The sequence below is a fragment of the Lygodium microphyllum genome, chromosome 4 (assembly GCF_053477565.2).
Source record: "Lygodium microphyllum isolate KBCC chromosome 4, Lygodium_microphyllum_v1.1.10, whole genome shotgun sequence".
NCBI classification, from domain to species: domain Eukaryota; kingdom Viridiplantae; phylum Streptophyta; class Polypodiopsida; order Schizaeales; family Lygodiaceae; genus Lygodium; species Lygodium microphyllum.
The window spans coordinates 97,755,587-97,768,226 of record NC_141138.1 but is presented as its reverse complement, the minus strand read 5'-3'; the positions used below and the strand labels follow the sequence as shown (position 1 = coordinate 97,768,226).

The 12,640-nt window shown below is 45.5% G+C and overlaps 1 protein-coding gene across 3 annotated transcripts in view; it reads right to left on the bottom strand.

Annotated features, from left to right (window-relative positions):
* The window catches only part of LOC148037368 (uncharacterized), a 79,608-nt gene extending 67,795 nt beyond the window's left edge, over positions 1-11,813 (bottom strand). Inside the window, exon 1 of one of the 3 annotated variants that reach the window (XM_087676278.1) lies at positions 11,082-11,813. In XM_087676278.1, coding sequence (XP_087532404.1) covers positions 11,082-11,459 — 378 coding nt within the window. In that variant the 5' untranslated portion in view covers positions 11,460-11,813. The remainder of the gene's footprint in view (positions 1-11,081) is intronic. The other 2 variants (XM_087676279.1, XM_087676277.1) reach the window with 2 other exon arrangements.
* Positions 11,814-12,640: the final 827 nt, after the last annotated feature.

Sequence of the window (12,640 nt, the reverse complement as noted above, 5' to 3'; positions counted from 1 at the left end):
CCCCTCTCTCTCTTTCCCCTCCATCTATACACTGGAATTGGAAAGAAAAAGCAAGAAATTTAGAAACAAAAGTGCTTTCCTAATTACAAAGGTAGGACAGATGTAGATGGCCTCTATGGCTCAGTGGTAGAGACAACATGAGGAGCGGTGCGGCTTTTCTCAGATCTGCACTGGTTGTGTGGAGGTTGCGTGGCGCAAGAAACACGGCCTATCGGGCAGTGTGACAAAACGGGTCGTGCTTTCCTGTCAGCAGGAACGCTAGATTACCATGTCACTGGATGCAGCCCTGAAAATTATGAAAAATCTGGGCACGATGTGACCGGAGTAATGATTGGCATGGCTCGTATTAAGGCAGGACCTGGCCGGACTTGAGACGAGACGTGGTCGGAGTGGCGATTGGCGTGACCCGACTACAGTCGCGAACGGCCCATAAGCAACGATACCGGTTTCCAATCGCGATTAAATTGCCCGTTTCCAAGTTCCCCGCTCTGATACTAGTATAGCATATTTGACCGTATTACGAGACTGTCTTCTGCAAACGCCCCTCTAAGTTCTATCGATTCTCTTGATGAAGCACAAGAAATCTCTCTCTCTCTCCACCCAACCACGCTCAGGAAGATGCTGGAGTGGAAAAAACGGCATCGTGACTCCTCTGCCAGCCGTCATTACTTGGTGAGTTATACTATTTTTATGACTCACTTACTTCCTAAGCTCCCTTTAACCCCGTACGGGCGCCCAAGGCCCCCGGACGGTCATCTCTCACGCTTGTTTCCCAATAAGTTACATTAATTGATGTAACAGAGGTCCCCCTCAAATACCTAAGAATCCTCAGGGCAGCCTGCCAATGCACCTGTTTGGGTTCACTCATGAACCCCGCCAAAAGACCCACGGCAAAACAAAGATCAACACGAGTATTGAGGAGCCAAATCAAGGATCCAATCAACTAACGGTAGTGGGAAGCATCCGTCAAGGGAGAATCGGAGTGTGAAGTGGCCTTCCAGTTCGGATCCATAGGAATAGAAATGGTCCGACAAGTCTCCATCTCAAAAGTCACCAAGAGCTCCTGAATGTATCTCTGCTGAGAGATAAAAATCACCCTCTGAGACTGATAAATCTCATTGACCCAAGAAGAAATGATGAAGCCCCAAATCCGTCATCTCCAACGTCCGATGTAAAGCTATCTTGTTCTCTTACACCTACTGTGCATGATCCCCTGTTAGAATCAAATCATCAGCATACAACACCAACAACACACAACCAACCTCGAAAGTGTGCACATAAAGCTACAAATCGGCCTTGGAGCATTGATATCCCAACTTCGACTGAAGAAACGAGTTGATCTTCTCGTTCCATACACGCGGAGCCTGCTTAAGGCCATACAAGGCCTTCTTCAACCTGTAAACTTTCCCATCCAAGGATCCCAAGCCAAGAGGCTGCTCAACATAGATTTCCTCTTGCAAGTCACCATTGAGAAAGGCTAACTTCACATCCAACTGATAGATAGACCAGCTCCTATGGCCAGCCAGGGCAAGAACAGCTCAAATAGTCGCCATACGAGCAATGGGGGCAAAAGTATCATGGAAGTCAATGCCTGGGCGCTAAGCAAAACCTTTAGCAACAAGGCGAGCCATCCTGCTATTCCCACTCCTCATGGCCTCGATCCCTGAATCTCGGAGCGTGGCACGAGCCCAACGAGGAGGCCAGGCCTCTCCCCATCTCTCTCCATCTGCTAAAGACTCCGGAACATCCACCGGCGGCAACTCCACTGGGGTGGCCGGTGGAAGAGAAGACTCTGAATTAGAAGAAGAATCTCCATCAAGGGGCTCTGGCTCCAAAGAAACTATCTCGGGAGCCCAACTCTCCCCTGGATCTCCAAGGACGGGGTGCTTCTCACCCCCTCTGTGACTGGAACTTCCACGAACAGTACATCTCGGCTCGTGTAGACATCCCGCTTGACGGGATCAAACAAACGATAACCTTGGGACTGGGAGCTGTAGCCAACAAAAACATATCGTGGGGAAGCCGCCTCAAACTTGTCACACTGCGTCTTCGAGATGTGCACATAGGCATCACACCCAAAGATCCGGAAATAAGAGACATCAGGCTTAGTCCCAAAGTAAGCCTCAAAAGATGTCATCCTGTCAACAGCCGAAGTGGGAGATCGATTGAGGATGTGAACTACACTAGCCGCGGCCTCGGCCCACAAAAACTGAGGTGTCTATCGATGCTCCATCATGGTGCGCGCCATCTCGATCACACTTTTGTTATTCCACTCCAAAATGCCATTCTCTTGAGGAGTGTTGGTGTTAGCAAACTCCTGATGAATGCCCCTATCTGCACAAAAACGAGCAAACTCATTAGACATAAATTCATCGCCCTTGTCGGAACACAAGGTCTTCAATCGCAGACCAAATCGGTTCTCCTCACAGAGAAGCCAATCCTTGAAGTGAGAGAAAGCCTTCACTTCAATATCAAAAAATAGGTCCAAGTCATCCTGTCGTATCCATCTACGATCAACATGAAGTACAAGCTCCCCTTCAGAGACTCGGTCCTCATCGGACCACAAAGATCCGTAGATACAAGCTCCATAGGTAATGTAGACCGCCTCGAAGCTTCGTTGGGAATCACATCCCAATGCAGTTTCCCACGAATGCACGACACATGGCTGATGGGCAACACCAACGGGAGGAGTCATGTGCCATGAGGCACCACGATCCACTCTTGAGCCTAGGGAGCTGTCATCGCAGCATCAGAAGTCTTCGGTGTAGAGTCCTCAATGATTGCTAAGTGTAGAAAAGCAGCAGATGAGAGTGCAGCCACCGCTCCAGAATCCTTCGTGTCCTCCTTCTTGGTGTCCTTCTTGTCTTTATCGAGGCAATCCTTCTTCCAATGACCGGTCTTACCACAAATATGGCAAGTCGATTCCTTCTCCTTGTCCTTCTTGGACTTGTTGTCCCCCTTCTTCTTCTTTTGGTCCTTCCCCTTCTTCTGAGAGGCTTGACCAGCCAATGCCTCCGATTTGGAAGCATTCTATCCCTTCAACAATTGGTCCAAGACCATAGGAACTAACTCTTCCCACCGAAGAGTTGACTCTCGCCTTGATGCAATAAGAGCGGAATAAAAGGTATCGAATCGTGGCGGCAACTGGGACAATAAAGTGATCGCCATGTCTTCGAAGGAAATAGGCTTCCCCGCATTTTGAACCTGCATCTGAAGCTGCCGAAGCTTATTGATGTGTTCCTAAAGCGAATAAGACTTATTCACGGACTAAGTCCGCATCTGTACCTCCAAAGAAACCCTCTTCATCAAGGTCATCTGGTTATACATCTGATCGAGCTCCAGCCATATCTCTCGAGCCACCGTCAAGTGCTCGATGTGAGCTATCACGGCTGTAGTGCAAGACAGAAAAAGAAAAAAATGAATCTTGGCATTCAATTTGTCCCAATGAGACTGAGCCTTGGTCAACTCTGCACGAGCATTGGAAGAGAGTTTGGACTCATCTCTTACCGAGAGCTTGTTAATCTCCTCCATCACAAGCTCCACCAAATCATAAGACTCCAAAATGACCAACATCATCACCCGCCAGATGCGGTAATTGTCACCATCAAGCTTCTGATCTAATGAAAGAGCCAATAGGACGCGGGCACCTTCCTATCCATGATCGCCTAGAACTCCAAGTCAGTCTCTGTAGACATGTTTACCTGCAATGCCTGCACAAACACAAAATCAGTCCCCCTCTGACTGTGTAAACGCAGCCTTTTAGGGCTGTTTCCTTCGCTTCCCAAACTTGCTTTAGCCGCCGAAGGCGATGAAAATGTAAAATCTGCAGTAGAAGGCCTAAAACACAACCTTCCTTCCCTTCAAATAGCAATAACCTGCAGCAAATTCACCAACTGGACTCCTTTCCCGCACGCCCACACTCGCTTCAGCCTTGTTCCGAAGCACAGCCCTCCCGCTCACCTTCGAATGCTGAAAATGCAGCCTATGTCACGCTAGAATCTCCTTTTCAGGTAGGTTCTTCAATCAGTCCGTCCAATTTCACCGCTCTAATACCATGTCAGAGTGCAGCGATGCGAAAGCGTAGGACAAAGACCGAGAGAGAGTGAACACAAAGAGAAGAGAGAGAGGGAAAAGGAGACAGTGTAACGCAGAAAATCTGTAGTATAGTAGGCTGTATAGGAGTGCAGAAATATACACGGTTGCAGAGAAAATATCTGCATGTGTCTTTGCCTTGCATCTCATTACATCGTATAACAAGATAGCAATCATGGCCACAGACCAAGAAATCGAAAAGTTAAAACAACTTGCTGACAACGATGACTCCTTGCCGAAATGGTACGCCCTTCAATTACAATGGGAGCTGGAGGGATGCCAAATAATGACCAACGCTAAGCAGCGACGCGCAATCAAGGCATTGGAATATGACCCAACCTATGCAACTCCAACTTCATATAGGGTGTTGACTACCCTTCGTAATCGACCCCTGGAAGAACACATTAAGGGACATCCTTATTTAGATCACATCCTCACCGAGGAGGAGCTGTACATTGCTAGCCGAGTGCACTCCGATGACTTCTTGCTTGATGTCCTCACTTACATTACGCATGTAGGTATCCGCCCTTTGAACATGGACAACTATGCTACTTTAGAATATAACCCGAATTTCTATGCTTGGCTAAAGCAAAGATAAAACACTAAGACTACATGTTGAAGGTCCTTCATCCTCTAACCCTTTAATCCCGGGAAGGATCCTTCTTATTTCAAAAGGGGAAGGAGATAGGGTGAATCAATCAAAACGAATGAAAATCAAATCAAACACCTAAGGAAACAAGAAAAGGAAAACGCATCTTAAAAACCTCAATCCATATCTAAGAACAAAAAAGGAAGGAAAACATTAAATAGCAATTTTGGAAAATGTCACAAACTTTGAAATAAAGCTTGGGAGGGAAGTCTAATTCTGCCCTAAAAACATTTTAATTCAACAAGCATGAAGTTTTTTCTTCCAACAAGTGACTTTTTTGAAAAGCACTAATGACAAACCATGGCTTATGACTAAAGCTAAACATGTCGCAGCAAGACCAAGCCCATCACCTTTCCTTCAGGAAGAGAAAAGAGCAAAGTACACCCTCTACCTTGAAAACCGGACATAACCGGACATACAGCCAGCTCAGATTCAAGAGCATTCACAACATTGAAGAGGTGGTGACCAGTGAGGAGGCCGTCACGAAGATATGTAGACTAGTGTAACCTCGCTAAGTACATCGAAAAGTTCGGACACTAACCACACTAAGTGTATGGAATTCCTGAGGACATATAACCCCAACAAGGAATATGGGATAGTATCCGTGGGAAGCATAGAAGAAATCAAGTAGGTGCATGTCCCGCTCAGTAAGGCCTTCCTGGAGAAGGCATTGGGATTGGAACCGAAAGTGGAAAAGAGGCAAAAAAGAGACATCTATGCCATGTTGAGGATGAGAAAGGAGAGTATCTTGACAAACGATGGCATAAGCATCCAAGACATCCCCGACGCGGAAGTCAAATTGCAAGCCAAGGTGATCCACTCCCTCTTCTCCAGCCAAAGGTACAACTCGCTCATGCATAGAATCAACGTGCCCGTGCTGGAGAGCGTGGCGGCTCATTCGCTGGATGAGGTAGATTGAAATGGCTACATGCGGAAGACCATAAACCAATCCGCTAAAGCACTGGCCCTTGGAAGCAGACCGGCAAGTGGAGAGTCCCCAACATCAGAAGGAACTAACAGGAAGAAGCCTTCAGCCAAAGGCTCGTTTATAGGGTATGGAGGAATCTTGACAGCCCTTATCCGAGAGGCAATAAAAGAGGCATAGGACGGAGAAGAGGGAGCAAATGAAACACCTGATAGGTCACCTCCTCGTTAAGACAAAGAACAATCGAGTAAGAGGACGGTTAGTGAAGAGGAGGGAGAGCAAGAAGCTCAATCCAGCAAGAGGAAGGCAAGGACACCTAAGAAGAAGAAGACGCAGAAAAAGCTAGAGCAAGAGAGGAAGAAAAAGGAGGAAGCCAACCTGCTAAAAGCCAAGAATGAGTCCGAAAGAGTTGAGAAAAAGAGGAAAAAAGCCACCGAACAGGAGGAGTTGAGGAATAAGCAAGAGGAAGACATTGAGCTGGCCAAACAAAGATCAATGGAGCAGCAAGGCGAACACAGCGAGGTGGACACCTTGAGCCCAAGGAGAGAGGAGGGCCCAGGTTCAAGCACTCAGGTACCTTAAGGCACACCAACCACAACGCAGGAGGACAAGGGCAAAGCCCCCATCTATCCCATTCTGCCCCTCATGGTGCCTACCCCCACAACAACAACGCCCACCCAGAGCACCCCGGCCGTAGTCGACGCCACTAATCTTATGGCTTGGGTGCAATATTTTGTTAACAAAGAACTAGCTCAAGCAAAGAGCATGGAAGCCCCGACTATAGGGCAAAAAAGACCGACAGCAGCAGCAGATGCCGAGTCAAGGCAGAACCCTAAGCGGCAAAAGGTGGGAGCCTCCACGACTCCCATCCCCACAACTGTGACACCACCCGCTAACTACGATGATTACATCGCAGAGCTACTTTCTCAACTGGAGAAGGCTAAGGAGGAAAAGAGAATAGCGGTGGTTGAGTTGAAAGCCAAGAAAGAGTCGGTGGCGGCCTTCCAGTTGGGAAAAAACTCAGCAGGTGGCCATGTACCAAAAGAAAGTTAGCAAGCGTAAGCTCAGCATCAAGGACAAAAAGGAGAAAACCTGGAGGCAACATCTCAAAGATGAGAACCAAGAGCTGGTTGCCCTACAATGCGACTACAAAATCTTAATACTGTAGCACCAGAACCTAGAAGGTCAACTGCAAAGAGTCTAACTGGGCATGAAAGAGCTTGCTAAAAGAGAAGCAAAAAGGAAACAGGTTGGAGACTTGTGTTCAGATCCAAATTTCAATGAGAATGCTCTCTCTTGGTACTCCAGCTGTTCTAGTTTCAAAGAGGGGTGACATATGGAAGAAGAAGTACTCTCAATACTATCATTGTGACAACAAAGGACATCTCCAAAAGGCCTGCATGACATTAGCAGCTTTGCGGAAGGAGTGGACAATGACAAAGGTACTAGCAAATATATCAGCTCATGTGTGAGTCTGTGCATGCAGAGGCTGGACACATTATTTAGGATATTCAAGCATTTTAATTTGTGTCATTTTATGGTCATATTGAGCATTTATTGCTGGCTGACCAGCATTAAATGCTAGCCGACCTGATCATATTGAGGACATATTTTTGTCCTATATATTCAGGCTCCTCCTCACTTAGTGAGTCATCTACCATCACACATGTGGAGACTATGGAGAGAGTAGCCAGTGCCAGTGCCCACACAACCAGTGACTCACTATTGTATGCAATTGTCTCGTGTTCGATATATGGATTCCATTTTCTGAGCATACATCTGAGTTCTCATCTGTATTGTGTTCTTCAGTGTTCTTTCCTTCCCTTTCTCTTTTGTCTTGTGTTTTGGAAGTTTATTACAGCATATGTTTATGCTTCCATTGCTGCTCCACTTCTGACATGGTATCATAATTCTGGTTCTATGCTCTTGTTGTGTTTCCTTTGCTGATTTGATTGTTGCTCCAACCAAGCGACCTAGTTTACCTATGTTTTCACTGACGTCAACATCCGTACATCCTGTGTCAACCCCTCTCCAACCTACATGTCCATTCCGGCCTATTGTTTGGTGTTTCTACATCTCTCCTAACTGGGCAACTGCATTATCCGGTCGTTTTTGTTGTTTCGGGCAATTTCTGGCTAATTTTTTTACTTTTCAAAGCAAATTTCTTCTTGTTTTGGTCAGATTTTGGTGAATACTGCATATGAAATCTCATTTTCCGTAGTCTATGCTTGTGGTTTGGCTGTGTTCCCTCTCCAAATACCTTCTTTTCTCTACTTCTCTTCTAAATCCTCTACCAATGGCTCCTCCGTCGACATCCACTGATGATAAGTTACATGGACCTGATTATCTTACATGGAGTGCTATGATGAAGCCTTGGTTTATACAGAAGCAATTACAATACGTGGTTTGCGAATCCTTAGCGGCCTTCTCCTGTTCCAACTGATTTTGATTAAGACAACCATGAGGAAGCGGTGCTTACATGGGATTTGAACGATGCCTGCGCTTACTCCTCCTTACTTCAATGTATTTCCAAAGAAGTCCTACCAGTGGTTACCTCCTACAAGACATCTTCTTAAGTATGGACGAAGTTGTAGTTGATGTAAAAATTACACGGCGCAGTGAACAAAATCTAAGAAAGAGATAGAGATAGAGTACACAACAGATAAGAGAAGAATTAGAAATTTTCTTTAGCTCCAAACAACTAATACAGAGATGGCTCTATCCACCCGTGCACTTCCACAGTGAAGCTTAGATGGCGATCTAGACAAAAGATAGAGGCTAGCTGGAACAACTCTGACTGGGTGAAAGATAGATGATTGATGGCTGTGAAGGGGTTTAGCTTTTATAGCCCGTGAAGGCGGTTAGGTCGGCATGACCGACCTACCATATGAGTTTCCACTAATCGGCCAGGAAATATTCCCTTTACCGTCGGGCCGGGGGCGCGACCCCCACCAGGGGCCGCAAAACTAGACCCCAAAATAGGGTCCCCCTTTTAACTCCCTTACCCCGCAACTCGATGCAATGTGTCTTAAGTTGCTACCAGCTTAACTACTAAGTCCAACCCAAAGATTAGACCCACAATGGTCACCTTTTGCCATCCGATCACATAGACCTCATCTGATATACAAGTCAGGACTCAACTAATGTCCGGGCTCACATTTGGCTTCTCCTCATAATGGGGGCCTTACAACTTTGAGCACTATGGATCATTGGTAGCACCTTATGAGGGTGGGGCATTGAGCATATCTAACAGTTGATGTACACAATACCTTCCACCATGAGGGCAGTTACTCTTTATGGACAGCTCCAGCGAATTCCATTCGAGGCCAAAGACTATCCAGTCTTTTCTACTTCTTGTGACCCAAATCCAAGACTAGCTTCAGCAAATGCAGTCTACCCTTCCAGAGGCTCGTCTTATTGGACTCGTACTCTCCAAACTCCCTTTGATGTTCAATGGAGTGGCAAATGCTTTGAGGACACAGACATCATCGACTCCTGTCAATTTTACACATATGACCTCAATGTTGCTTGAGCATGAGGCATCATTGCGGTTACAGGGGAGGCTTTCATCACATTCTAGTGAGGCTTCTACAACTTCAGCGAGGGGTTCAAAGAAGAAGTCATCGAAAATCCAGTGTTACCATTATGAAAAGAAAGGTCATTTATAGAAGGACTGCAATGAGTTGGCGGCTTCCAAGAAGAAGAAGAAGAAAAAGATGAAGCGAGATGTGTACTCCTCTGACAAGTCATCATCTGCCTTAGACTCAGACTCCGATCCGCAGGCCAAGGAGAAGTCCAAGGCGTGGAAAGGATCCGCTTCTTCGGATTGCAGGAAGGACTCGATGGCCCCTTCCTTAGCTACTTTCTAGTGGTGGTGATCACGGCATCTCTCACAACTCTCCAGTGCCAGGGAGGGAGAGTGCAAGGGTGGTGAGATGGGGCAGCTACACCTCATCTATACATCTATAGAGATGCACTAGATCCAAAGAGGGACTTCCCTAACACATTGATTGAAGTCTGGCAAGTTCACATCTTGGAGCTAGGATTAACATCCAGGTTCATGATGGGCTATTTGTTAGACAGAGAGCAAGTTTGGTTCCTAGTCATGTGCTCACATGAGGGGACACTTTGGCGGTAAGGTGGGGAATCCATGGTCACGTATGTTCCAAGGCATTTTTGACTAGATTCCATTTCATGAGCATCTCTTTCTTTCTAAGTTCTTGTGCAGTGGTGTTCTTTTCTTTGCAATGTTTCTCCTTTCTCTTCTCTCTTTTCTCTTTTGTTACACAATCTATTACAGCACTTTTCTATGCTTCAATTATTGCATGCACTTCTGACAAGCATCACTACAGACAATCCACATAAGAGAACTTCAGGCAATAGGCAAGTCAATTTTGATGTATGATACTTGTTGCATGATTAGCAACAAATGTATGACAAATATAAAGGCATACTTGCTTTGAACTTTCTTGCTTCTCTCATTACAATGGGATTACAGCAATGGAAGATGCCAATAGGAGCATAGAATGGGAGATAATAGGCCCAACAAAAGCTGAACAAGTTTCTGCATGCGAGAGGACTGTATTGAGGCGCTATATGGAGGAGTTCAAAGACATGTGGAACTGCAAGCAGCATGTGCACTGCCTAGTGTGACCATTGTAGGTTTTAATCGTTAATCTGCATTCTAATGCACTGCTATTGTGTTTTACAAAGTTGAGGGTTATTTTGCAGTTTAACATTTGTTCTCGTATCCTGTTTCAAGTTCTACAATTCACACACTCAGCATATCTGTTTGCATGTGCATGTGTGTGATGACAAATTGGACAAACCTGATTCACACACTCAGCATATTTGTTTGCATGCGCATGTGTGATGACAAATTGGACAAACCTGTGACAGCGAGCTAAAATAAGTGCAGACCGTGTAAGATAGGGAAACAAAATTAGTGCCAAGCAGCCTGCCTTTACCAAATTCACATGTTGCTGAAGGTAATTTAAGTCGCCTTTCCTGCATTTGTATACTCACTCGTCCCTGTCTTGTCTCCAGCCCAAACTAAGCCAATGCGTCAATGCAGCAACAGAGATAAAGGTAGTTTAACTACAATCGAGTTGCCTTAAAACCGTGGAATTTGCTTCTTAAAATCCTGTTTTACATAATGGTCTAATTTCATGCAGTGGCATGAGTCCTGCAGACCATAGCAGTTGCTCAAGGTGCATCTATAAGGAGGGGGACAAAATAGATTTTACAAATCCACAACATCGACCTCAAATTGAAAGCTCATGGCACCTTCAAAATAATCAATACAGAGTTGTGCTGTTAAGAAGCCTGTTTGTGAACCTTTGAATATGGGAATCTTTAGACAGAAAGAAAAGCTCCCTATGATCCCGAAATGCAGTACAAGGAACCGGGAAGTACCTGATATTCTTTTTCCACCCGACTCCTTAAGCACTCTACCAACTCTTTACTCTTCTTGTCTACGTCGGTATTAGTGTCCTCTCCATCCCCCGTCACATTCTCGTTGAGATTTTGCGACTCAAGCACTTCGCTTATCTCCTTCTCTGCTTCTGAGGGGAGGACATTCCGAGATGCTTCTGCTGCCATAGCCAAAACCTGATATTCTTTTTCCACCCGACTCCTTAAGGACTCTACCAACTCTTTACTCTTCTTGTCTGCGTCGGTATTAGTGTCCTCTACATCCACCGTCACATTCTCGTTGAGATTTTGCGACTCGAGCACTTCGCTTACCTCCTCTGTTTCTGAGCGGAGGACATTCCGAGGCGCTTCTGCTGCCATAGCCAAAACGTGATGAGGTCGAAGACGGAGGAGGTGGACGGAAAGGAAGCAACAGTAAGGAGAAGTGTGGCTGATGCAGGCAGCAGCATTGTGGAGAAAAAGATGCCTGGCATTGCCGACATGTGATGGGGAAGTACAACAAGTGTTATAAAATTGCGATTTTCAAAAACAGGCTAACAGAAGGATCTGACAGATGTTTGTGAAGGAGCCTCGTCGAGGAGAGGACGACTCCGAGACGAGTAACAAATTCTCTGTTTAGATCAGGTAAGGTTTATTATGGTAACTTTCAAGCCGCCTGTACTGTTCAGTGCATGACATGATGACGCGTTACTAGACGAGAGCGCGCGCACCCATGTGTCATGTGTGCTTCAGTAGGTATATTTTCGTAGCGAACCTTTCAACTTTACCTAAATCATGGACAATTTGTATATTAACAACTCTACCCCACCTTTCTGCAGGTCTCAAAGTCTTTACTAAATAGTATCTTTAGGTTTAGGGGGCCTAAGTGTTCACTACGATATTTTTGCTAGAAAGTACACATAACCTTAACTTAAAAATTTTGAGAGAGATTTCTAGATCAAATTATATGCATTCGTCGTTTCAATAACCAAAATATTTGTGATGTCTAATCTTTTAAACCTTCTTCTTCAAATTTGAAGGTCGTTTTGAAATCTATACTACTGTATTATTTTGGTTATGCCAAAAGGTAATTTTTGAACCACCTAAATAGCTCCCAAACCTCAATTTTTCCCCCTTTAAAAAATGGTTATATTCTTAAATACTTTTATCAATGCTCTCTCTCTCTCTCTCTCTCTCTCTCTCTCTCTCTCTCTCTCTCTCTCTCTCTCTCTCTCTCTCTCTCTCTCTCTCTCTCTCTCTCTCTCTCTCTCTCTCTCTCTCTCTCTCTCTCTCTCCATTATATATATGTATGTGTGTGTGTGTGTGTGTGCGCACGCGCGCGTGCATGTGTGTGTGTGCACATCTTAAAGAGACAAAGGGCAATGGTACTAGGCCTACATCTACAATAGTAACAAAGCAAAAGTGAGACGATGGAGGTGGCATGCGGAAGGAGTACATGGAGGTGATGGTGTAACAATGAGAGGGCCCGAGCCACAAAACCCACCCATTGGGCTTCTCCTCATGAACCTCCCCCTTCCGAAGCTTCCTCTCTACCACCTAAG